We start from the raw sequence: 27305 nt of genomic DNA, 5'->3' as shown, positions 1-27305 counted from the left end.
AATGTAGCTTGTTACGTCCCCCCTGTAAGCGTGTGCGGAGTGGGCTGGCCCGGCGTATGCCAGGCTAGTGTAGGGGTGTGAATAAAAAGCACGTAGCCCTGGGCGTGGTTCTCTTCCAAGAATGGCCAACGTGTCTGCCAGGGCAGTGCCTCTCCCCCAGCCACGAGGCCGACGCCATGAGCGGTGTTGCCTGTGATCCTGTGCGCCTGCTGCAGCCCAGGCCGCTGGTCCCCAGACCTCGTCTTGCACGCCCCTGAACATCCAGGCCTCACTGCTCATCTGCAGACACCGGCGTGTCTCCAAGAGGGTCCACCATGTGCCGGTGCAAGCTCCAAGCCAGAGGCCCGCGACCTTGGCAGCCTCCTCAGACCATCACGGCCTCCGTGAGCAAGGCCTGCAGTACTCCTTTCTTGTTGACATACTCCACCGGCATACACAGCTGACAAGTAGGTCACACATTTGGAACTGAGTCTTGATTATGCAATGGCAAAGTACATATTTTATGGCTGAGTTTATGTCACTATACTCCCTTCGATGTGGTGCCACCAACTCTGTGCATAGCATTCCGACCACACGTGTCTGTGGGCCCTTGCTGACTTCTGTCTTCGCCCTACACTGCGGTCCAGCAGGCCTGACACCAATCAAATACAGTCCGTACCAGACAGGACACGGCATCGTTGCATGGTGCACACCCGCTCAGCTCTGGTGCCTCCACCTCCGTCAACCCGAAATCTTCTCCACATGCCATTTCAACACCGTGTGAGATCCAGGAGGAGCTGGCTGCACAGCGGTTGACCCGCACTGACCGCTGCCTCCAGCCTACACTGCGGTCAAATAGGTCACACATTTGGAACTGAGTCTTGATTATGCAATGGCAGAGTACACACTTTATGGCAGAGTTTATAACACTGTACTCCGTTCGATGTGGTGCCACCAACTCTGTGCACAGCATCCGAACGACACCTGTCTGTGGTCCCTTGCTGACTACTGCCCTTGGCCTACACTGTGGTCGAGTAGGTCACACATTTGGAACTGAGTCTTGATTCATGTATGGCAGAGTTCATATTATTGTACGCAAGGAGAGGAGTAAGAGGAAGACGTGGTTCAGTCCTGAGGAAAAAAGGATCCTCGTTACGGAGGTGATCAAAACACTACCAACAACTGCTCTAGTGCCACTAACTCTGTGCATCGCAAGCCAACAACACACGGCTGTGGGCCTATGCTGACCGCTGCCTCCGGCCCACACTGCGGTCCTGTAGGTCACACATTTGGAACTGAACCTTGATTTATTTATGGCAGAGTTTATATCATTGTACAGGCCTCATCGCAGACTGCATCCCCTTCCAGCTCTGGTGCCACTGACTGTGTGCCACGGGAGTCATGGACACTCTCTGGTTGAACTTTGGTGGCGTCTGGATCTAGGGCCTGGGGGTTGTCTTCATCATCATAAAGCTGATACTGACATGGGAAAAAGGAGACTGTAGCATTCAACTCCTCCATATTGGCTGTTTCTGCTTGCTTCTGCCCTCTGCATCATGCCCTGGATGGACACATTCCACGGTCCCCCGTAACACTCCGCGACATTCTCCTTGGACATCACCGAGGACCCGCTCAGCTCTTGTGGCCTTACCTCAGTGCATCGCAAGTCACCGTCCCGTGGTGGTGTGCCTGTGCCGGCCGCAGTGCATCCGGGGCCATTAACTCTGTGCAGCTCAAGTCACCGACCCTTGCTGTTTGTACTTTGAACTTTTGATTGTCTGATCACTGTTGTAGTTGTTGCCAGCACCAACCAACCCCTGAGGGGTGGCTTACACTACCCAACACCCATCCATCCAGCACAGGCGTCACTGGACGCATGACCCTGGCAATAAAAGGTGCCCATGCGCACGTGTCTGTGGCCAGTTCCACAATTTATCTCAGTCTGTCCGTTTGGTACTTATGTATGCATGAGGGCCCCGGGCCATACATTGTGCTGTGTACAGCGGGCGCAACCCTGTCACCTCAGGCAGTGGGGTTGACCTGGGACACATAGCTGTGTCGGTCCCCCCTGTGAGCATTAGGGAGTGGACCGGCGTATGGCAGTACGGCATAGGGGTGTGGTCATTCAACACATGGCTCTGGGCGTGTTTGAGTTTAGGCCTGGCCAAGGATGTAACTATTGCGTGTGTCTCTGGTGTAGTGTCGGCGCCACCAGTCACGCAATATTCAATGTTGCTATGTAGCACGCTCCCGGAGTGCGGGCTCGGCCGAGGGGTACATGAGGATGCGCACACCCGCTCGGGATCAGGGATCAGACATGGCAACTGTTGTGTGTGTCGCTATTTCCGCAGCATAAGCCAAAGTTCTATCCTCAACCGCATGGCGAGTTCAGCCAGGCATGGACTCTACATCTGTGTCCGCCCTGTCCTTACCATAGGTCTACACACAAGTGGACAACATCACTGTGTCATTGTCAGGCTTGTGGACATGCGCAGACAGGTATGACAATGGTGTGCTATAGGGGTGCAAGTGATGCAACCGCGCTGCTCACACTAGTGAATAGGCTCGGGGGGAGGGAGGAGCAGCAATGAGGCTACGTAATACCAATTGATGCCACTCCTTTGCAACAAGTAGTACATGTTATACAGGAATCACACAGTCACACTTATCACACACCAATGAATCAGTGAGCCTGCCAACACATCATGCAGAACCAACTATTGACTCATGGCTCTCTGCACTGTCACAGGTGACAAAGGATATGCACTCTGCGCTTGGATGATGACAACCCTCTGAGCCCCGAACACACAGGCACAGAGGCAGTACAATGCGGCTCACAAACGCACCAGGGGCATTGTGAAACGCACATTTGGCGTGTTGAAGTCACGTTTCAGGTGCCTGGACGTCACAGGTGGAAGGCTCCTGCACAGCCCAGACATCATGTGCAATATAATTGTTGCATGTTGTGTGTTGCACAACATATGTGTACGCAGTAATGCCCCATGGATACAAGTGCCAGATGCACCGAACAATGAGGATGAAGACGAGGCAGGTGGACCACACCCCACTGCAGCCGCAGCAGGAATAGCCCGTAGGAACATCATTATTGACAATTTCTTCACATGAGCACGTCACATTGTGACAGCCCTTAGCAATGATGGGACAGTACAAAATGAGCACAGGCGCAGCATGTGCAAATCAATGCATTCCAAAAACACATTCCCTGAGCGCATGTCACTCATCTGTACAGGCACATCACTCAGACAAGTGTGAGTGCAACATGTAGTGCTAACAATTTTATGATTTGTTCATGGATGGTGGGTGTGTCACCTCTGTGCAGAGAGGCAGTTTAGGGTGTCACGTATTCGAACTGCCAGTTCTGTGTGTCACAGTTAGTAGGGAATCCCACTCTTCAGCGTTTCACATGTGTCCAAAATCATTCCATTTTGGCTGCCATTTGTGACCTACAGGTGACAACAGGGCTCCTTTTGGGGTCAGATATGTACCACCATGATGCAGGGATGCCCCCTGTGACTCAAGTCCCACAACATGGGCAACATGTACGTAAGTGGGAGTCACTGCCCCTACATTCGTCCACGCTTTCATAATTGATTGATCATGGTCATGACACGTCTGTGTGCAGGCCCTCTTGTCCCTCTGCAATGTGAAGGGGAGATGCGGTTTCACAGGGTGTTCCATGCATTTTTCACCATTGGCGCAGTTTACATGCAGATTGCATGTCAATGTACATTGTGACTGTGAGGAGATGCCTATTTGATGCGGGAAAATGGTCATTTGTTCCACGTCACGGATGTGGGGTTGTGCTCGTACATTGTAATTTCTCTATTTTTTTACTCTGCTTTTATGGTGCATTTTCCCGCACGACGGGTGGGAATTGCAGGCCTAGCGTTGGTTATCGCTGATTTTTGTATCGCGATTGGCCTCATCACTACTATTTTCACGTTCGTGTTTCGCGTTTTTCGGCGTCGCGGTAATTTTAACACGGTCATTTGACACGTTATCGTGGGACTATCGCACGGTACCGCTGTGTTGAGAATACCACGTTAACACGGAGTTGTTTTCCTGCGATTGACTGCTATGTGGAGAGTTGCGTTAAGCAAAATTTGCAATGGTTATCACACGTTCTTGAGAATATGCCCCCAAGTTTTTTAATTGTTTTTGCTGAACAGATTTACAAGTATTCAAAGCCCACAAAAGTCAATGGACTCTATGTGCATGTGCAATTTGATGTTGGCTCATTCAGTGTTTTTATGTGGATAAGACCCAAACATTTCTACAGGAATTAAAATTCAAAAACCCCAAAATGGAAAAAGGGGTAAACATCCAGAAAAAAAGATTGCAACATTGCAAAAGCTCAAACTGGTGCTGTGGATGTATTGGATATGGTGAAGTGGTATTTTAGGGCTTGGTACTATTGGTCTTTATCCGGATCCAATTTTGTCAGATTGGGATCCTCAGGGAAAATGGGACAGCTCAATAGAACAAGCATTGGCAAAGCCAATAGGTCTCGCCTATGCAAGAGCTATTGGCTTTGCCAATGTATGTTAGCCATGTTATTTACCAGCGTCACTGCTTTTCTGCATGGCAAAAGTTAGTGGTGTTAAGGAGAGTGGCGTAGAGAGTGACGTGGAGTGAAGTGACATAGGGTGGAGTAGAGTGGCATAGAGTGGAGTGGCGTAGAGTGGAGTGGCGTAGCATGTCATAGAGTGGAGTAGATTGTTGTAGAGTGGAGTGGCACAGAGTGAAGTGGCAGAGTGTCATAGAGTAGAGTGGCATAGAGTGGAGTGGAATGGAGTGTCGTAGAACGGAGTGGCATACCGTGGAGAAGAGATTCATTGAGTGCAGTGGAATAGAATGGAGTGGCATTGAGTAGAGTGGCATAAAATGGAGTGGCATAGAGTGACAGAGTGGAGTGGCGTAGAGGGGAGACAGTAAAATGTTGTAGAGTGGAGTGCACAGAGCGTTATAAAGTGAAGTGTCATATAGTGTCGGAGAGTGTTGTAGAGTGGAGTAGAATGGAGTGTCACAGAGTGGAGTAGAGTCTTGTACAGTGGAGTGGCATAAAGTGGAGTAGAGTGGAGTGGTGTAAAGTGGAGTGGAGGAGAGTGTCATAGAGGGGAGTGGAGTAGAGTGTTGAAGAGTGGAGTGGCACAGAGTGGCATAGAGTGGAGTAGGGTTGTAGAGTGGAGTGCATAGAGTGGGGTTTTGTAGAGTGGAGTGACATAGAGTGTTTTAGAGGGGAGTAGAGTGTCATAAAATGGAGTGGCGTAGAGTGACGCAGAATAGAGTAAGGTGTCACAGATTGGAGTGGTGTAGAGTGGAGTGGCATAGAGTGGAGTGGCGTAGAGTGGCATAGAGTGGCGTAGAGTGGAGTAGCATAGAGTGGAGTGGCGTAGAGTGGCGTAGAGTGGAGTAGCTTAGAGTGGAGTGAAATGGAGTGTCTTAAAGTGGAGTGGTGTACATTGGAGTAGAGTGTCATGGAGTGTTAGTGGCATAGAGTAGAGTGACGTAGAGTGCCTAGAGTGGAGTGATGTAGAGCGGAGTGGCATAAAGTGTCAAAGGGTCGAGTGGCAGGGAGTGGCTTAAAGTGGAGTAGAGCCACAGAGTGAAGCGGCGTAGTGTGGAGTGGTTTAGAGTTGATTATTGCAGAGTGGAGTGGTGTAGACTGGAATAGAATGGGGTACAGTGCGCATAGTGATTTAGCACAGAGTGGAGTGGTGAGAAGTGGATTAGAATAATATAGGGTGGAGTGGCATAGAGTGAAGTAGAGTGTTGTGGAGTGGCATACAGTAGAATGTAGTAGAGTAGAGTTAAGTGGCGTAAAGTGGAGTGGCGTAGAGTGAAGTAGAGTGTCGCAGAATGGAATGTCGTTTAGTGTCGTGTCATAAAGTGGAGTAGAGAGTCACAGAGCACAGCAGAGTGTCGTAGAGTAAAGTGGCATAGAGTTGAATGGTGCAAAGTTCACTAAAGTGGCTTTGAATTGCACAGAGTGGAGTAGAGCATCATTAGAGTGAAGTGGTGTAGACTTTAGTGGTGTATAGTGGAGTTGCATGGTGTCACATAGTGGAGTGACATAGAGTTTCGCAGAGTGTAGTGTTGTGGAATGGAGTGTCATAAAGTAAAGTGGAGGTTCACAGCAGCAATAACATGAATTACCATTACATTTGCACGGACTGATAAAACTATGAAGCGCACAAATGATAATGTGTGCAAATCAGATTCATGTTTGTATGGATTTGTTTTGATCGTATTAAAAATTTGTTTGCTCCACACTTCAGAATTACAAAAGAAATTGCTTCATTTGTGGTTTCCTAATTATGATATATTCTGAAATATTTGTACAATTCATTTACTGGCCATAAAAGTTTGTTGTGTGTTAGACACAAATAACATCCTATCAACTCCCCAGTACCCAGCAAGCTTGCCACATAAATCTTCTCACTTTGCAGTCATAGAAAGAAAAGTAAACCCTAGTCTACCTTGTGATACCGCAGTAAACCCTAGTCTGCCTTGTGAGACCGAGCCTAACATTTGACCTCTGTCTTTGAATGCAGGGCATTGTGACAAGATAAAATCAAAATTTAAAGGCCTGTTTATTCCTGATTCACTTCTGAAGTCCAGCATGGTTATTTGGTGACGCTACAGCACCCCCTACTTTACGACTTCCAGCGCCAATTACATGGATGTGAAAAGAGGGTTGCTTAAGTTATGCTATTACTAAAGAGCACTGACCACAATAAACTAGCTTGTAGACAGAACATTGTCCTCGCGGGCATGCAAAATTGATGAACTGGTAGTGGAAGAGATAAGTACAATCAATTAGGCAGAAAGATAGGAGGCTGGAAACCTTTTTCAAAGAAATACAGCATGTTTACTGCTTCTTGAACTAGCTTGAACTGAGAACACATATATTCTCCTGGAGTGCCCCACGAAAAAGTAAAAAGAGTTCCCAGAAAGTGAGCATTTATGGAATATTGCAAGGAGCCACTTAGAAAAGTGGTAACAAAGAGGGAGAAAGAAAGTCTGTGCAGCCTAAAACAAATCAAGCCAGCAAATAGAAAGCAAGCAAATGTGAGTTACAAAACAATAAGCCAATAAAGAGCAATGGGGGAAATGCATTCATAGGGAAGCTTTCAGCATGTCCCCAATATGTCTTTGCAACCAGACAGCTTCGACCCAAAAAAAGAGCAGGTGTAAAGTAGAGAGAGAGCTGTCCAGGGCCAAACTAAAGAAGGGAAAGAGCGTGGATAAATGTACAAGGAGGGGAACAGAGCATGAATAGAAGGGGTGAGGAAAGACAGCATGGGTAGAAGGAAGAGAGGGAGCATCAGAAATGGAAGGAGAAAGATGACAGGCCAAAGGTGAGAATGTAAACAGATAAAATAGGTACAGTGCAGTTACAGCAGATAGTACAACCTGGGTAGAGGGGACAGGCAGCTGGTGCAGTGGACAGGCAGGGAGTCAGCATCCATGGTGAAACTCGGCAGAGGCTCCTTAGAAAAAGTTTCGACACCTGCACTTTTTTATTTATATATATATATATATATATATATCATGGCGGATGGATGATTTGACCAAGTTTGCATACCGGCATTTGAAAAAGGCATACTCCCGCCGAAACGCGTCATGCCAACACTGCAAATAAACGCCTTTCCTGGCTCCCTCAATGTGTCCCTCTGATTCCTTCCAAATGAAGAGATCGTGTGCTGTTATATTTTGCGCGTTTGCCCCTGACGCGCTAGAGGTGACCCTCCCAACGAAGTGTCCGGAGTTTGCAAGGGCAACATCGGTGAGAAGCATCCAAGGGATCGGAATCACTCTGTGACCGCCGCACTCTGTGAAAGCATAGCATCGCTGCAGATGCAGTCCGTGACTTCACGGAGAGACAAGGACATTGAATCGTTGTCCCAGACGCATGCTGGAAGTGGATTAATGCGGCTTGGAGGTCGAGGGGCCAGGGAGGGAAAGTTGTTTCTGTGGCAACATTGGACACTCACTGTTCAGCATGGTATCTCGTTCCTGCTAACTTGGAAATCCAACATTCACTTTGAAATGCTGTGGGATTGATGCCAAACACTAACCTAGCAGACCAAAACTGCTGCCTGCTGGGAATTGTAGTCTACCAATGTGGGCTGCAATATAGATTGAACTACATACTCGACCCACCTGGTTTTTTCCACCAATCAGAGAACGTTGTCAGCAATATCATGGCGGATGGATGATTTGACCAAGTTTGCATACCGGCATTTGAAAAAGGCATACTCCCGCCGAAACGCGTCATGCCAACACTGCAAATAAACGCCTTTCCTGGCTCCCTCAATGTGTCCCTCTGATTCCTTCCAAATGAAGAGATCGTGTGCTGTTATATATATATATATATATATATATATATATATATATATATATATATCAATCACCATACTCCCCTTCAGTGGGAAGAAGAAGAGGCCACACGAGGATTCCTTAGGGAGGCACTTTATTGACAAGCAACATGGCATGATGCATTTCGGCGTAGTGTCGCCTTCTTCAGATGCCGATGCTATCCTTGTCTCGCTTTGACACCGCCTTAAAAATTGCCCTCTGCACATCCCATTGGTGGGATTGCTCCGCTCCCAAAGTCTTGTCTCCGCCCACTAGATGCAGTGTGGTAGAAAACTACATCTCCCAGAGTTCATCTTTACCGGGTTAGTGTTGCGTGGAGGATTTCTTTTCAAAATTGTGCCCGTGTCGGCTGGCGCAGTGCAGGGTAAGGCTCGGTGAAAGCGAGACCCGGTAAATAATGTCTCAGTGTCTCAGTGTCTCATCCGGTCCCCGCATACGTTCAAACCCCCAGGATAAGTGTCCGCCGGGCCGTAGGTTCCAATACAGTGATTTTCGCCTCACGTGCAGTCACAAGCTGCCACTGGCAGCGGCCCTTTGCTTTACCTTCGCTGGATGGTGGGCTGGAGCTATCCCAATACCTTGCCCCACCCGCCCGCACCAGGAAAGAAAAACTAAAATAATAATAACACTAGCTATTATCATTTTAGTTTCCTTTAACTACTGCTCATAGAGCAGTGGGGAGACGCTCCTCCGCCTTAGCGGAGGAGCGCCACTGCCACTTATCAACCCGAACCAGCGCTCTGAATTTTCTCAAAGGTAGCACTTTTAAAAAAACTCTGCAATAAATAAATTAATAGAACAAAGTAACATTCAGTCGCTTAAACAGGCTTTATAAGTGTAAAAGCATTCACAGGTGCATGCTAATATACATACCAGCATGAATATTTACATGTTATCTCACGACACAATCATCCCTCACTTTTCTTATATTTTTATAAAGTTTTAAAAACATTTTCATGCACCTTGCTTCAACAGGGGACAGTCTAGGCGCCCCTTTGCCCTAGACTAATGGTTAAAAGGGCTCGCTCAGAGGTACTCCGGAAGGAACTGTGTAAAGTAACACACCTTTGATGCACTGGCTTGCATTGTGCACTCTATATGCTAGTTAAACAAAATGTGCACAGTTTTACAGTGCGTGCCTCAAAAATGTTAATGATTATTCATGGCTTCCAAGTTTCCCAGGTCCATACTTGATAGTTACTCAAGTCGATTATTTGCTGTGTATTCTGGGAATTGTAGTCCTGGTCTTAAAATGGGATAAACAAGAGTAAAAGTGGCAGACAGCAAAGAACACCTGTACTGAAGCATCTAGTCGTGCTTGAACTTGGTAAACATGGCAGATGTTGTTAGTACCAAGCACTATGTCTAATGAACTATGGCCGCTTATCAGTTGTGGCCACTATTTACTGGGGGTGGCGGGACGGGGAATGTGGAGAGTTGTAAATGAAAAGAAAAAAAACGTACCTTCAGGCCGGCCACACGGCCCGCCGCCACCTCTCATCCGCTCGCCACCGCCTCTCGTTCCTGGAAGTAGGAACAGGAAGAACCCAGGCTCCTGACTCCCCCAGCCAATCACAACGCTGCAATGCAGAGCTGTGATTGGTCAGGCAGGGAATTGGAGCCTGGGGCATGTTCTGCACCCTGGCTGTAATGCAGCCTGGGTGCAGAGCATGCAAAGTGAGCATGACAGTTTGGCTGGCCAGAGAAAGCCGGTCAAAGCGCCATTGCACACCTTGGAGAGGGCAAACCACTCCTCCCCTGCCCTCCTTGGAGAGGGCAAACCACTCCTCCCCTGCCCTGCTCTGGTAGTGTAGCCCCACCCGCCCGCACCAGGAAAGAAAAACTAAAATAATAATAACACTAGCTATTATCATTTTAGTTTCCTTTAACTACTGCTCATAGAGCAGTGGGGAGACGCTCCTCCGCCTTAGCGGAGGAGCGCCACTGCCACTTATCAACCCGAACCAGCGCTCTAAATTTTCTCAAAGGTAGCACTTTTAAAAAAACTCTGCAATAAATAAATTAATAGAACAAAGTAACATTCAGTCGCTTAAACAGGCTATATAAGTGTAAAAGCATTCACAGGTGCATGCTAATATACATACCAGCATGAATATTTACATGTTATCTCACGACACAATCATCCCTCACTTTTCTTATATTTTTATAAAGTTTTAAAAACATTTTCATGCATCTTGCTTCAACAGGGGACAGTCTAGGCGCCCCTTTGCCCTAGACTAATGGTTAAAAGGGCTCGCTCAGAGGTACTCCGGAAGGAACTGTGTAAAGTAACACACCTTTGATGCACTGGCTTGCATTGTGCACTCTATATGCTAGTTAAACAAAATGTGCACAGTTTTACAGTGCGTGCCTCATAAATGTTAATGATTATTCATGGCTTCCAAGTTTCCCAGGTCCATACTTGATAGTTACTCAAGTCGATTATTTGCTGTGTATTCTGGGAATTGTAGTCCTGGTCTTAAAATGGGATAAACAAGAGTAAAAGTGGCAGACAGCAAAGAACACCTGTACTGAAGCATCTAGTCGTGCTTGAACTTGGTAAACATGGCAGATGTTGTTAGTACCAAGCACTATGTCTAATGAACTATGGCCGCTTATCAGTTGTGGCCACTATTTACTGGGGGTGGCGGGACGGGGAATGTGGAGAGTTGTAAATGAAAAGAAAAAAAACGTACCTTCAGGCCGGCCACACGGCCCGCCGCCACCTCTCATCCGCTCGCCACCGCCTCTCGTTCCTGGAAGTAGGAACAGGAAGAACCCAGGCTCCTGACTCCCCCAGCCAATCACAACGCTGCAATGCAGAGCTGTGATTGGTCAGGCAGGGAATTGGAGCCTGGGGCATGTTCTGCACCCTGGCTGTAATGCAGCCTGGGTGCAGAGCATGCAAAGTGAGCATGACAGTTTGGCTGGCCAGAGAAAGCCGGTCAAAGCGCCATTGCACACCTTGGAGAGGGCAAACCACTCCTCCCCTGCTCTGGTAGTGTAGCCCCACCCGCCCGCACCAGGAAAGAAAAACTAAAATAATAATAACACTAGCTATTATCATTTTAGTTTCCTTTAACTACTGCTCACAGAGCAGTGGGGAGACGCTCCTCCGCCTTGCCACTTATCAACCCGAACCAGCGCTCTGAATTTTCTCAAAGGTAGCACTTTTTAAAAAACTCTGCAATAAATAAATTAATGGAACAAAGTAACATTCAGTCGCTTAAACAGGCTCTATAAGTGTAAAAGCATTCACAGGTGCATACTAATATACAAACCAGCATGAATATTTACATGTTATCTTACGACACAATCATCCCTCACTTTTCTTATATTTTTATAAAGTTTTAAAAACATTTTCATGCACCAATAAACGACTGGTGAAATACCCTAACGTTTTAAAAAATAAAATATGGAGGTTTTCCTGCTCACCTTGCTCACTTGAAATTCCAGTTTCCTAATATACCTCTCAATGAAACGGATTTCCTTTCAAAGGAAAGAAAATAAAGAGACATTAAAATGTACTGTGATTTTTATAAGTACCAAAGTAACACATTGCAGGTTTAGCTTTGGGTATTCCTCGCTGATCTGAAAGTCAGAAGCATATGTCATGCATGTAGGTTAGGGTGTCTGTTTGATAATACTGGATCTTTTCATGTTGATATGTGTCTCCCTGAATAACTGTCTTAATTTTCCTGAAAGTGGAGATCTTCAGAACAAATCAATAACAGCTATTATTTTATATCTTGGTTTTATATTCAAAGTCAAAATATCCAGAACCGACCAACATTTCCAACTATTTTATATCTACGTTTAAAACTGAATCCTCATTCATATTTTCTGCTTCATTTTCGATTTCTGTTGAAGCCAAGATCCTTGCTTTACTTCTGTTGAATCAGAAACCGACAAACAATACCCATGGAAAAGGATAAAGAGCAAAGAACAGATAAGAGAGGATAGTTGGTGGCTCGACCTGGGGTATAATTGCGACTGAAGAAAGATGGTAATCACTTTTCAAAGAATGGATTGACTCTTACCTTATCCAAGTCATAAAAGTAGGCCTGTAATGGATACAAGAAGGCATTAGTACACATTTTACACATCAAATTCCAATATAAAAAATGAAGCTAAATTAAAATCTGTGTGTTTGCCAATATTTTTCACAGGACACTTCAGGTGAAGAAGTACACATATACAAATTTAGTTAACCATGATCTAGAAGGAATCCACTAAGATTTGGGCTCAGATATAAAATGGCTTTGTGTCGCCCTTATGTCACGCACGGTGACGAAGGGCAATGTAGATGCTTTTGTGGGGTTTACAAAGCCATGTAAGGCCTGATTTGTGTTGCCTTGAGTGGTTTTGTAAAGAAATGTAACGCAACACAGTAAGTTGTGCTGTGTTGCATTAAATTTCTTAGTAGTAAGCGTTCCATGGGTGGACAATGTGCTGCGCATCTATCTATGGATTCCCCCAGTTTCATGTATCTAAAGTTTGTAATCCTGGAATTGAGTGGATCGGTATGCCTACCACAAAAAGGAAAAATGCAGAGAAAAGTCCTTATTGGTCCTCACTACTTCCTCTTCTATTAGTAATGAATTCTGCATCACACATAGAAAGAGAAATATGCCACTCTGGATTGTTTTTGTGCAGAAAGGTATCCCTTGGGTAATACTAGAGAACAGCACAATGGCAAAATAGGCTTGAAAAGGTGCACTGGTGTGTAATTAGTTTGGGTTCTGTTTCTTCCAATGCTCTACTTTTGTAGCCCCACTGCCAAGAAGAAACCCAAAAACAAGGTCAAAACAACAATTAAAAAGGAGCATTACATTCTATAAAAGATTGCCCGTTCAAAAAATCACTGATGATTATACTCTGCTCCAGCAATAGATCAAAAAATCATGATGCTGTATACTCTAGGTATTCAAGAGTCTTGTGAATTTCTTGGAATCCAATTTTATTCAACAAATGCAAATTGACAGAAGCAGTCTATTCAGTCCAGGTTTACTAAAACTTGTAAGCCTGGAATTGAGTGGATCAGCATGCCTACCCCAAAAAGGCAAAATGGGGAGAGAAATCTTTATTTCTCCTTACTACTTCCTCTTCTATGGGTAATGCATTCTGCATCACACATAGAATGAGAAATATGCCACTTTGGATTGTTTTTGTGCAGAAAGTTATCCCTTTGGTGCCTGCATTGGGGCTAGGCAGCCACAAGAGCAACAGCACAGCGAGAGAGCTGATGAGTACCATATCTTAGTGGCGCTTTTCAGCTCTCTCACGTTCACTCAACGCAGCACAGCAACTTTACTTGCTGCCCTGCATCGCATGAACTTTTGTTAAATATGCCCTAGGCGTTTTTAGCAGATTATAAATGTACTGTGCTATTACAAACTACTTAGACTAAAATTACCAAAATACCTTCAGGTACAACCAGTGTGTCAATGTCTTAATTTATGCAAAGCTTCTGGCCCTTACATTCTCCAGTGCCCCTCCACGCAAAAACTATGAAGTAGACTGTATTAGCGGTCGCACAAATTTTCACAAGGAAAATTATTTCAAAATAAAATATTATAACCTTTGAAACTCTCTGAGAAGGGCGTCTCTATTAATCAAAGAGTTTAGGTGGACATGGTGTGTTCACCAGATTCTCCTCCCTCAATCAAAATAGCACAGGCTTTTAATGAGAGCAGGCATTTTTTTCATGGGAAGGAAGTGGAGAAAAAAAAGTGGACAAAAGCAGTATGGAGTGAGAATATAATGGGGGCTGCCGTTTCTGAAGGGGGTCTCCACTAAGAAGAGGTGTTGAGGAGAAAGAACACAAAAACAGACAGTCAAATAAGGGAAGCAGGCTGGGGCGACATAGAATAATCAGACAACAGTGGACTGTTTGCTAAGGGAGAACCTTGTTTAGCTGTCTCAAAACCAACACCTTTGCCAGATATTCGACTCAAGATAAAATCTTGTTCAGTGTGTATGCTGGGAAGGCACTGGTTTACATAGGATCCGGCCAGTAAATTTCAATCTCCACTGTACTGCCGATCTTCGTATGAGTCTTTTTGCGAAATTCAATTTTGCTTAAATTTCTCATAAAATTTTCTTGAATTATCAAGGCAGCTCTTGCATACTTCAGAGTTATTCTTCCCTATCTTAAACTTACTGTCCCTGATGTTTTAGCAGGTGAAACTCCCACAACCCGTTTAATCAAGATTGGTCCTAGACTGAGAAGCTGTGAGTTAACCACTTCAACATGCAGCACCTCCCATAGGAATCAAGTTGGATGCCTGCGGCCCATACTGATTGCGATCAGCATCCCCTATTTTTGTTTGACAAGTTGCGATTGACAAACGGATCTTGGGTGCATATGCTGTGTTTCTCATTCTAAAACAAATTTTTATGCGCACTTAATACTATCACTTCTCCTATTGCAAAAGCTATTATTTTTGTCTATGTTTAATTTATTTGTTTGCCCCAAATAACATCTGAATTTGTCATTGCAATCTCATTGGTGCCTAGTCTAGAGATACGTTGTCATCTGCTTAGATTGGTGCCTGCCAACTGATACTTCCTACCCTCGTATAAAAGGGCTGTTAGCAAAGCACTGAAATGGGGAAGACGAGCAGTGCCAATATTGGAAAGCACAGAGACAAAAATGCACACTCACCCTGATTCATGCTTGCATTATTTGATTGCACCCAGCTAAAGATTCCCTGTGGTTTAATATACTTAATCAGCACTTCCACCTTTTAGAGACTAACTCTATCAAAAAGAACTAATTGATTGAACAAACTGGCAGGTCGGTAATTCAAGAAACTAGTCGCAAAGGAGTATATCATCCACTAAGTCAAAGTCTGTAGGAAGTCTACCAAACACTATCAGACTACATTTTATAAACACTATTGAAGTATTTTGTGACCAGACATGCCACACTGTTGCATTTCCCGTCTATTGATGGGCTGATACTGAATCTTTTGCTGATCTGAGGCAGATATTACACATGACCCTCCACTCAACCTTGCAGAAGCAAACATAAATATTCAGAAACCTTTGTGTTGTCGCTATCCCCCCTAACAATTGCCTGGTCTTTTGTTGAGCCTGTTCTCTGTTTTGTTTCATATAGTGGTAATTTAAGGGAAACATGTCTGAACTTGATGATTTGTCTATAATCACAAAATAGTGCATGTTGTGGATCCATTACTGAAGCCCTATATGCCATTAACTCCAGTAGCAATTCATAATGATAGTAAGGAACAATTGCCCATTCTTCTCTTTCTAGCCCTTATTTCTAATCTCAAAATGAACAGAACAATTAGTTCCTCTATTGTACTTGTTTCCAGATTTGTTCTGGTTCTACCTGCCCCCATCACTTTGTCATCAAGTCAAATAGTGTCATGTAGGCCTGAATGTGCTCCAACTCTTCACCTGCTAATTCAAACTTTTTTGTGTCACTTTATTACTTTTGTTACATTTTTCTCTTTTATTGTACAGTTTGTCACTATCCTTAAAGAGAAAATGTGTGCAGTTTGATTGTTGCCACAGCACTCTCCCTGTTTTCAGTGTATTGATATATAGGATAGCAGCATATAATGTCTATAAATCTATAAGCATAACACAGTATGGCCTCTGAGCATCGAGTGCAGGATATCATGGGACACTAATATTGTGGACAAAATGTAAAACAGTATGTATGTATGGATTTTCCATACCTAACTCAACATTTATGTACCTTGACCATATTTGCATATGGTCAAGGTACATAGATCTAGAGTTAGGAATAGTGAATTTACTCTTCCTTCTGTGCAGTTACCTTTCAATATTTTGCTCCTTGATATTTTATCCATGATATTATGTACCATCATCGTCATAACTTTATTTCAATCACAAAAATCTTTAAAGAGTACTTCACAACCAAATACATATATTTCATACACCAGGGTAAAATGCCAAAATGTATAGCAGTCTATAAAAAGGACACTTAAAAATACCATACAAATATTAAAACCATGTGAAAATACATATCATTAATATAGAATATATGTTGTTATAAACTAGAATCTGGGTATATTAGACCGGGCACCTTGATCATCTAATCCATAGAGCAGCAAGAATCTGGCTAGGCCAAAAACTGCAATATTCTTTTACTCCATATTCAAGAGTACAATCGCTTAGCATTCAAACAGCTTTCTTTCTTACCAGTCGGGAGTTCCTTTTGATATCCTTCTGTTGGCTGGTGAGAAAGTCCAGCTGAGCTTGATGTGCTTCTAGGTAGTCACTGAAAAATGCGAATAATGTTTCAGTAGGATTCGATACATCTCAGAATAAAAAGCACATGTTCTGGGTCTTGGTTGCAGGGCTTGTCTAGAAGCATAATTCACTTTCTTTGCACAACCATTGGTTTGTTGTTGCACTCATGATATTCTCAAGCTATTATCATAGCAGTACAGACCCCTCATTTTCTGCCAGTCCTGCCCAGTTGCACCCTTCCTTAGTTAAAGATCACCAGCCCATGTACTGTCCAAAATTATGTGAAACACACATTTGCTCCACAGAGATTTGCCAGTTCCTTCTTTCTGGTCATTGCATTTTAATTTTTAAATCAATGAACATTATGTATATGGTATTACTTACACACTCTGGACACCGCATTGAGTGTATTACGCGCACCATAGAAAACTCATAAATAATGATTCTGGCACCATTGTTTTAATACTGCCATGGTAAGAAGATTGGAAGAAGCGGTGATTAGTGAACATGAAAGTACTGGTAACAGACTCGTAGTTCATACCCAATTTGATCCTTCTACACAAGGCATGGTGGTCACAGATAACCTACTTGTCTCCAAAACTGATTCCACTCAGTACTGGCACAGGGATTGATACTCATCCTCAAAATTAATTCACAAATGCCCCAAAGGCAACCCCTTTCAGCTGTCAGTACTGCTCACATTTCCTATTATTGTTTTTTAATCATCAGCCATGACAACCCTTCTAAACCCAATTAAAGAAACCATGTATGATACACAGTTTGGGCTTGGGTTCAAATCAGAATGTTTGGAAATCTGCAGCTACTTTGTCAGACCAGACATGTTTGGAAAGTGTTCAGTTCACAAAAATCAAACAGATTCCAAAAGTCAAACAGGTCCTCAAAACTGGTAGGTTCAAGGAATAGGTAGTCACTGGTTGGTACATAGCTTTCAGTCAATCAATCAATCAAAAATAGCTTTATTCGATTTAAAATATAAATCATAAAAGCACAGTTTATAACATACAGTTACTTGCATTTACACACCGATAAACATGAGAGGATAAAAGAGTTAAACAGATTTACAATCATGTATTAAAAACCAGGACTCATATTCCACAATGTTTTCCTTGAGTTAATAACACATCTCAAGTAAGTAACCACGGAAGAAGTAAACATTTCATTTTCTAAAAGTTGTAAAGCCAAAAATGCTAAGCGACATTGTCTAAGACCCAGAGTTTTTAAAATCGGCACTATTAAACTTTTTCTTGGCAAGGAGTAAAACATACAAAATAAAAGGATGTGCATTGTAGATTGTTGTGATAAATCATCGCATGGACAAGCGTCCAGATTTTTAGACCAGTCATTTGTGACCCGGAAACTTGTAAGTCTATGAAAAGACCCCAGGCAGAAACGAGTCAGCATCATCCTATCGTAAATCCCAGGTACATACACAAGATAGGGCTGAATACCGTGACATGACATCATCAACTAATTGTCCAAGACCGTAGGTTTAACAATTTCTTGTGACATTCTAATTGACTGTAAATGAGCTAGACAGTCTGCTTTTAATGTTTTTCTTGAGATTGATACAATACTATCTGACCTGGCAAAATATTCAGGGTGGCCGATATCACTCATAAATTTTCTGATGTAATTTAGCCAGGGGATAGAAGATACCCGATGAAGCTTTAGACAGTCGTTAATGATGGCCCGATTAAAACTAGTGTGTAATGTCGCCCATATCTTGTGCCACAATAAAATTGGTTCTATTTTAATCAAATTCAGAATATACGAAACCCCAAGCTCAGAATGACAAATACATTGTGCAGTGCTATTTGGGACTACCAATAAGTATCTTATGAAAGCATTCTCAATTTGTTGTAGAGGCCGGGCATCCCTATGTCCCCAGATTCCTGCTCCTTACATGGCTATAGTGAGACACTTGGCTTTGTAAATTTGTAATAATTCAGGCACTGGTCTTCTGCCTAGTCTTCTAGCAAAGTTGACCAGAGCACCGGTAGCTCTGGAGAACAGCAATTTCCTAGCGAACACTGCAAAAGAGCAGGTCCCCCTATAATCAAAGTGGATGCCCAAATACGGAAATCTATTAATGCATTAGACCTTAGTATTATTAATAAAAATATTGCGACATTTAGCGCTATTTTTACCGCATTTCATAATATAAGTTTTAGAAATATTCACTTCCAAGCCCCTTCATTGCATAAACGTGGCAAAACTGGTTACAACTCTCTGCAACCCTAATTGGGTGCGGGCCATTAAAACTGCATCATCTGCGTATCGTAATGAGGGAATAAGGTGCTTAGTAATAAAAGGGAGGTCCTGGCATTGATCAATTAAAACTTGGCTAAGGCCGTTGATATATAAAGTAAAAAGGAAAGGGGTGAGCACGCAACCTTGTCTCACTCCTTTCCTGATTGGATATTTAGCTGTTCATTCGCCCAGATTTCCGTATCGGACCCTTGCACCTGCTTCTTTATAAAGCTGCCTCATGAAGTTTATAAGGGGTGGCTCCACCCCTATTTCCGTAAGTATTCTCCAAAGCCTATTGTGTCTCACGCAATTGAACGCAGAGCTGAGGTCCACAAAGGGTAAAATAGCCTTCCTTGTTTAGCCTTGGTATATTTACCTATCACAAGGCTTAGATTTAACCCCTGTTCTATTGTCCCTAGACACTGACAGAAGCCATATTGCAAATTAGAGATAACGCCTGTGTCTTCCGCCCAAGACTGTAATCTATTTAAAATAACATGCCCCGTCACTTTAAGAAAAGAATCCAAACGGGAGATCGGGCGATAACATGTAGGCTTATTACGATCCCCCCTTTTAATTATCGGTACCAGGATTGAGTCAGACCAAGATGAGATAAAACCCTGGTGACAGCAAGTTGTTAAAACGAGAGTTAATAATGGGCCCCAGAGCGGGAGGTTTGATTTATACACATCTACGGGGACTCCATCCGGGCCTGGAGCTTTTCCCCCTGCACTAGTATTTATGGCACATGTAACTTTGTCTAAAGAAAAATGTAAATCCAATGGGAACGTATTAAAAAGATCAGTCTCTAAAAAAGATTCAAATTGTACTGGATAGAGAGCCTGGTTCTCGTCAATGTATAAAGTAGTAAAGTGGTCCACCCATGTGTCCTCACTAATCGCTATTTCAATTGCTGGTAAATCTCTTGGAGCTAAGAAAGGCGCATTAACCGCCTTCCAAAAGCTGGTATTATCTCTACATAAGGATGCTTCATGCAGGGCCTGCCACGAATCAGCTCTTAATGTCTCCTTGCGTTCTTTTAGCATGCGCCTGTGGGCACTTCTACCTAAATTTATTTCCAGCCAGTTTCTATCCTGCTTATGTAGCACGTTTTTACACTTTGTGTGGGCTTTAGTGCATTCAGGGTCAAACCATCCCTGCTTCTTGTGCTGTCTCTTCTTAAATTCTACAGTTAAACACTTCTTAATCTCCGCAGAAAGAGAACAAAATGAGTTCAGGACCTCCACATAAGCAGCGAACTCCTTAAGACAAACTGAAAAGGCCTGATAGCATTTGGTTATTAGTAGATTAATAACCTCGGTCGGATCAACTTTAGACCAACTCAAAGAGTAGCAGGAAACAAAAGGGGGGTGTTAATTTATCACAGGGTATGGAGTGGCGCTCACCAAGTAGCGTGTTGTTAGCACAAATCAGGAGAATGAATGCTGTGCTGCAGGTGAGGGAAAAACCTCCAAAAACTCAATTCTGCACCAAGGTCCGTCCATGAACAACAATTACCGGGCACAAGCATATATGAGTGGAAAAAAAATACAGAAAGTTATCGTTTAGCAAGCATGAAGGAAATGGGTGTTCTTTCTTGAAATGTTGATTTTTAATGGTGTATTGATTCGTGAGCCAGCAAACACGTGTTTTGTAAATGGGGTGTGAAACCCTTGACTACTTCAGGGCTGTAACGGGGTGGAATGAATCGTGGACCTTACAACCGGTGATAATTCTGACCCAGTGGGTCCTAAGATATGTCTGCGATGAGGAAATTTCTTCTACTGGATGCCCTGTGTATCTTATGAGTAAGGTGATGCAATTAAAATCTCGTTGGTGAGTCTCTCTCCTGGTATTTAAAATCACGTTTCTATCTCCTTTCAAATTTCAATACGCCTCGTGAAGGCAAGACCGAGTTTATACGGCACCATCCACCGTAAACCGATGCTTCGGCGAGTATGCCCTGTTTCTCTCGTGTGTCCGGGACCGCGTCTGACCAGATACTGTATCACTGGGTCAGAATTATCACCAGTTGTAAGGTCCACGATTTATTCCACTCTGTTACAGCCCTGAAGAAGTCAAGGGTTTCACACCCCATTGACGAAACACGTGTTGGCTGGTTCGCGAATCAATACACCATTAAAAATCAACATTTCAAGAAAGAGCACCCTTGTCCTTCATGTTTGCTAAACAATAACTTTCTGTATTGTTTTTTTCCACTCGTATGCGTGTGCACAGGAATTGTTGTTGTCCAACTCGAAGAGTACCCATTAATTCTATTAAGGGTTATATTAAATGCAAATTGCTCCAGTGTGCCCCCTTACTTGACGCAGAGCTTGGTAATTGGAAATTAATGCTCATCGGAAAGTGAACACTCATTGCGATTTCAAAGTTAGTCATTCTGCTTGAATGGCGTTTTGTGAGCAAAATAAAATCAATAATAGAACCACACCCTCTGCCATTATATGTACACCTAAATGGAACCATTGGGATACATAGTTCATTAGCAAACCCCATACCAAATTGAAGCAGGAGTGAATTCAATTGGTCTCTCTGTTCAGTTGAATTACCTCATGTAATGAACAAACCTCATAATGTAACAAACTGTTAGTTTGAAGGAGACGTAACTCTTAATATAAGAATACAAACATCTAGACTCACTTTTTCACCAATATTTAGGAGTATGTTCTAAGCTGTGACTGCATGAAGGTTTACACCCTTCCTGTTTTGCCTATACTCCAACCACAATATCCATTGCTTACCTCAACCACTTGCAGATAATAGATACTCAACAATGTTTGGTCTGTTGACCCACAGCTTTCATGCTTGTGATATCTTTAGACATGCTACTCCTATATCTATAATATTTGAATATTGCTTTATTTCTTTCAATGCACCTTTGCCTATAGTTTCATTTGTTCAGAATATGACTCATTTTTATAAGACTTGCATTTTTTTACAAACTTTCAATAAAATCTCCGAGACATAAAAAAACAAAGCTCAATTATCTGGCAAAAGTTCACAAAGTGATTGCCTTCTCCAATGCTTAATTTGTAAAAGAATGAGTGCCGGTGCCCAAAGCTCTGCTGAGAAGCTATGGCCAGCACAATTAAATCCAAAGACACACAACTGATGGATGGAATGCAGAACAAATCAAAACATGCACCCCCAGTCAAGAGATCTGGGTTAAAACCATCATTCTTTTTGCTCGCCATGCCACCCCAGTTTAGACCTGGCCATATGCAAATCAGTCTTGACCCTGTGCCTCATGGGAACAGTCCAGCCCGAACTGCCAAGCCAGGTCCTCCCTGGACCAGAAACAAGCATCCTAGGACGGGTTTCGAGGTATCACCCCTCATCAGCCAGGATAGCTTGAATCCAGTGGCACAGTGAGCCCGGGACCCACGTCTGGGCATACCCAGCGCACTTAGGGCGAGAAAGAAAAAGACACACAATTGATGGATGGAATGCAGAATTAAATGTCAGTGCGCTGATTATCAAGGCTGTGCTGTCTTCAATCCACCTCATGCCTCTCTAATCCACTTCCGGACACTCCCTGCCCCTTTATCTCACTCTTGCAGGATCCAGCTTTCTCCATTTGAGACGGTTTATCCGTCTTTTCCTTCCTCTCTCTTTGCCTTTTGTGTATTGTATCTATTTTTTTCTCTCAGGAAATGTCAGAGGAAGAAAAATAAGTGCTCGTTGCCAAAAATGAGTGCAGGTGGCCTCCACTGGCACAAATTAAGCACTGGCCTTCTGTAGCATTTTAATATAAAGAAGTTGCACCTGCAATAGTAGAAAATATCCCCGTGCCTGGAAACGAGGTATTCGAGGTTGGGTGGCCTTCCAAAGTCAGTTAAAACCAACAAATGTTTATTTTCTGACAGTACGCAAACATTTTGCAGAATGTTTCAGACACTGAAAATGCATGTGAAATTACTCGATGAAAGGCAGCCATCAGTAAGTTACTGTGGCTAGTTTGTGAGGCTGTAGGATGGGGGTGGTGTTCTTCATGTCTCCTCAGGGAAGATAAAAAAAAGTGAAATGCCCATTTCCACATGATATCCATCTAATGAAAAATAATCATGGATAAATGTTGCCGATTAGCAGTACTGCTATCAATCTATGAATGGCGTATGCAACAAGTTACTCTCCTGGGATCTAGTGCAAATTGCCAGAAAGACAGAAATCTTTTCCAAATGTAAGAGTCCTACTGGACATGTCAGACTTTGTTTACATCTACATGGTGAATCATGCCCAAGGTTATGAAGGCCAGCAACATCTCTTTACGCACCATGGATGTTGACTATGGTGCAAGGTTTGGCAATGGTAACTGATCTGTGAACGTCTGTTGTTTTCAACTGGACCAACAACAAAAAACAGGCCAGGGTCAGAAGTCTATTCTTCCATCCCAGATCATTTCTACTGTTAATGTTTGTCAATGAAAAGCACTTTGGGGTCTTCCAGGAAGTCTGAAAGGATCATTCTGTTGCTTCTCTTCTTAGAAAGTCATGCATTAGGGAAAAGATTCTAAATAAAAGGGGATGGATGAAAAAAATAACATGCTGCAGAGGGATGGGACACACCACAGTTTTAACAAGAAACCCCTGACATTTAAGCCTAAGTTGCAAAATTGCCATTTTAAAGAGTTCTCAGTAATGGAAAGCTTTCAATTGTAATCCCACGAGAGGATTAGAAACGCTTATGTGAAATGAATTATTTATATTTTAGAGTATTGAACCTTAATGCAGTGTTTAATTATTCTCTTTTTTGTTTAACTCCTGGGATCAGGAATTTTCCAGTCTTCTTCTGGGCTAGAAATTATATTTTGATGCAAACCAGATCTGCTGAGCGTACAGTTTTTCACAATCGCGTGGATACGTAGGATGGAGAAATTGCTACAAGAGATGTACTTTTTAAATAATCATTATGGTGTGCCTATCTTAGACTAGTCTCTTATCATTTTCACCGCTGGCTGCTGACAAGATTTCGTTTTAATTTAATACATTTTAATTTAGGTAGTTTTCAAGGTTGGTGCAAACCAGAAGATGCTGCTTTGTGTAATTGCGACGACAGTTCAATTCAGGATACTACGCACTTTATCCTATTCTGTAACCATTACACAGTAATTAGAACAAAGTACATTTTACCTTTGCTACATGGGAGAGGCTTCTACCAAGTAAACCCAGCACTGATGTACCTTCAATTACTTGACTCCCCATGGATAATTTTTAATATTGCTAATTTTTTAGTAACTGCGGTAAGGAAAAGGAAAAAACTTGATGCTCAGTTTGTATATTGTTGTTAGGGGCATATTTAATGGCTTGGTCGACCACGATGTGAACTATTTTTTAAACTGTATTTTGTAAAGTTTTTATGTGTACGAATTATTGTGATGTACTTTTATGATTTTAATTAATCGATTAAAGTGGTTATGACTGACTGACTGACTGACATTATGGTGTGCTTTAATCACACACATTGAAATGGGAGGGACAATGCAAAAATGTTTTATCTTTTTCAACAACTTCTGGTGATAGAGCAACAATGTCAAAAAAATTCTGGAAGAGCTGTTATTTGTTTTTTAGCTAATGGACATTTGGTCCACAGCAAGTAAAAAAAAGATTATGGGGAAGCTTCTCAAAAGTGCAATCAACCTACATACTTCAATAGTTTAAGTAATTCATTCCAATGCAGTTGGCTCCAGTTATGAGCTCTCCGGTTTAAGGTCCACTTGGTGACTGTCCAAAAAGCTGAAATGCACATGTTTCTGAATTTACGTTGAGGATTCATATGGGGACAAAGGTCCTCTCAAAGGTTCGGAGAAGCTGTGTTAGCTTGTGCTTTAATGGCCTGATAAGAGACCTATTTCCACTACATAACGTATACTTAGTGCCTGATTCGTCAACTGCATTTTGTAGTACTATAGTAATACTACTTACTATAAAATTCTATTCACACACCTACAGTACACCTCCACATCCGACTATAGTACCTGTTCTATGGCAGTGGCGTAACGAAAGTTGAAGGGGCCCCCCTGCAAGGTACACAGAGGGGCCCCGCTCCAGATTTAATCCGGAGCTCTCAGGTGTGAGTACAGTGCTGAGGGGGCCCCCTGCAGCTCGGGGGCCCCCCCGCTCTGCAGCGGATGCGGGGGCCTGTGTTACGCCCCTGTTCTATGGGGAAACCTACACACATGTGAGTTTAATACTTAGGCCCTGATTTCGATTTCAGCCGGAAAGTGTCCAACCTGCAGTCGGAGGCTTTCTGACTGACATCTTTGGTTTCAATTCCAACTGCCGTATTATGAATATAGCGGTTGGAATTGAAACCGGCCAGTCATTCCAGCTGGCTTCGGACAGGCACAAGCAGGCCGTCACCAGTCGGAATCGGCATGTAATCCCTTAAGGATGACGTTTCCGCCATCGGGATTCCAATGTCGGTTTCCCACAGGCTTTTCATGTCGGACTTTCCGAAAGTGACTTTGTGGGCCCCGAACAGGGCCCCCTTGCAACATCGGCCTCCGGTTAGGTGCCTGGGGGCGCATATGGTGCCCCCAGTAAGTCCCTGCACTGCATGGCAGGCTCCTTGTGGTGCCTGCCACGGGGTACAGAGATTAACAAAAACTGCCTTTTTTCTAAAAGAACGTGTGCTGCAGCTGCTTTCCGACCACTGCACAAGCTCCCATAGAGAGACAGGAGTGTGCGACTGCATCATGTGCAGTCGCATCCTAATACTGCGGTCGGATCTGCCGACCAGAGGTCGGTCAGTCTCGATTCCGCAATGGTTTTGGGCGAATGTGAGTCCGTCTGACATCGTAATAAGGCTTAAAGTAGTATATGTGGGAGGGACCAGAGAGTGGTGGGAAAATATGTGCTATCTACTACAAAATAGTTGAGTTTAGGGAAGAGTAAGGAGGAGTTAAGGGAAGGGTAATGAGTGGTTAGGAAGGGGCGTGCAAATAGAAACACCCACCCACAAAAGTGTAAGTTCATTGCTATATCACACTTCTGAAGTTACTACAGCCCAAAGTGCCACTCCTGCACAGCCTTATAGTAAGCATAAAACCACACATTACCACAAGGAAGCACTGCAATGCCTTTTGCTTCAAAATAATGGAGGCAGGGACTTAAGGGACTTAAAATAAAACCCCAAATGAAAAAATGCAAAAATAAATTAATGGATTTAAATTTTAAAAATATAAATACATATGATTTAATAGTACCAAAATGATATACAAATAATAAACTATTACTGTAATATAACATATTTGAAGCGTGTTTTCTTAATTTAAAAACACATGTAACTTTTATACATTTTTTAATAATTTAAATTCCTTCTATATAGAACATTTACTATTTTAATACATAATAAATGTAAACATTTTACTTTAGGTTGGATTTTTTTTTACTAACTCTTTAAAAAATAATTATGATTTCATATATTTAAAATACTTACATGTTATATTAAAAATTAAGTCACTAGTTTTGAAGCATTTTTACATTTAAAATAAGTATATCAAATTAATTTAAATTATTATTTAATATAAATTTTTTTTTACTAATTTGCTATAAAGTTTAAAACATTTTTAAAAATGTCTCTATAATTTACCTTCGGAGAAATTCCACCCCAGAGGTGGAGACCTCTGCATACATGTGAAAAGTAACTAGTTGTAAGTGTACACTGCTAAATTTGTCTCCACCCCTTGGTTCAGAGGTGGAGGCATGTAAGTCTACACTTTGTAGTAAATTTCAACTCAAAAATGGTGCAGTGACAAAAGTAGTAAATGTAAATGTACTACAAAGTGTAAGAGTAAAATTACACATGTAGATTTACTCTTGTGTAAATTTACCTCTGTGAAAAGGCCCCTTGGAGTGAGCATCTGGTTATCCCCTTTCTCATGAATGGATGACTTTGTTATCTAGCTCAGACGTCTCCTCTTCAACCCTGTTCATGAATCTATCCCAACCACTAGCATTTCTTTCTCACAGTGTTCTGAATGGTTGACTTTGTAGTCTTCCACTGCTGATATTGCCTGCATGCAGAGAACAACTATCTTATTTTTATTATAAGCACTTCGATAGAGCAAACATGTTTTCTTGCTCTCTTCTCTTGTGCTGCTCTCCCTTCACTTTTCCACGCCCCTTCACTCTCCATGTTGCTTCCACCCAAAAACCCCACCTAGTCTTTTGCTTCACCCACCTCTCGGTTGCAATACCGCCAGCATGGATATGTGCTATCTACACTCCCCAAAGAAACATTGGCAAAGCTTACAGGTATCGCTGTTGAGACGGATGTCAGTCCTTGTTATAAATGAGCCATGAGTTTTTCCTTCGATAAACTCAAACAATGCACAAGTCCAATGGAGGTGCTGCTTTATCTACAGCATTTCAGCACACTTGCCT

At 42.9% G+C, this 27305-nt stretch overlaps 1 protein-coding gene across 3 annotated transcripts in view; it reads right to left on the bottom strand.

Annotated features, from left to right (window-relative positions):
* RIPOR3 (RIPOR family member 3) overlaps positions 1–27305 on the bottom strand; it is a 456892-nt gene that overhangs the window by 219179 nt on the left and 210408 nt on the right. For all 3 annotated transcript variants that reach the window (XM_085619148.1, XM_085619147.1, XM_085619149.1), the window contains 3 exons: positions 16579–16657; positions 12423–12446; positions 11818–11871 (listed from right to left, as the gene is read on the bottom strand). In XM_085619148.1, coding sequence (XP_085475274.1) covers positions 11818–11871; positions 12423–12446; positions 16579–16657 — 157 coding nt within the window. The remainder of the gene's footprint in view (positions 1–11817; positions 11872–12422; positions 12447–16578; positions 16658–27305) is intronic.

Source organism: Triturus cristatus, chromosome 7 (assembly GCF_964204655.1).
Source record: "Triturus cristatus chromosome 7, aTriCri1.1, whole genome shotgun sequence".
NCBI lineage: Eukaryota > Metazoa > Chordata > Amphibia > Caudata > Salamandridae > Triturus > Triturus cristatus.
Note: the sequence above shows the minus strand (reverse complement) of the source record. Positions and strands in the feature narration are given on the sequence as shown.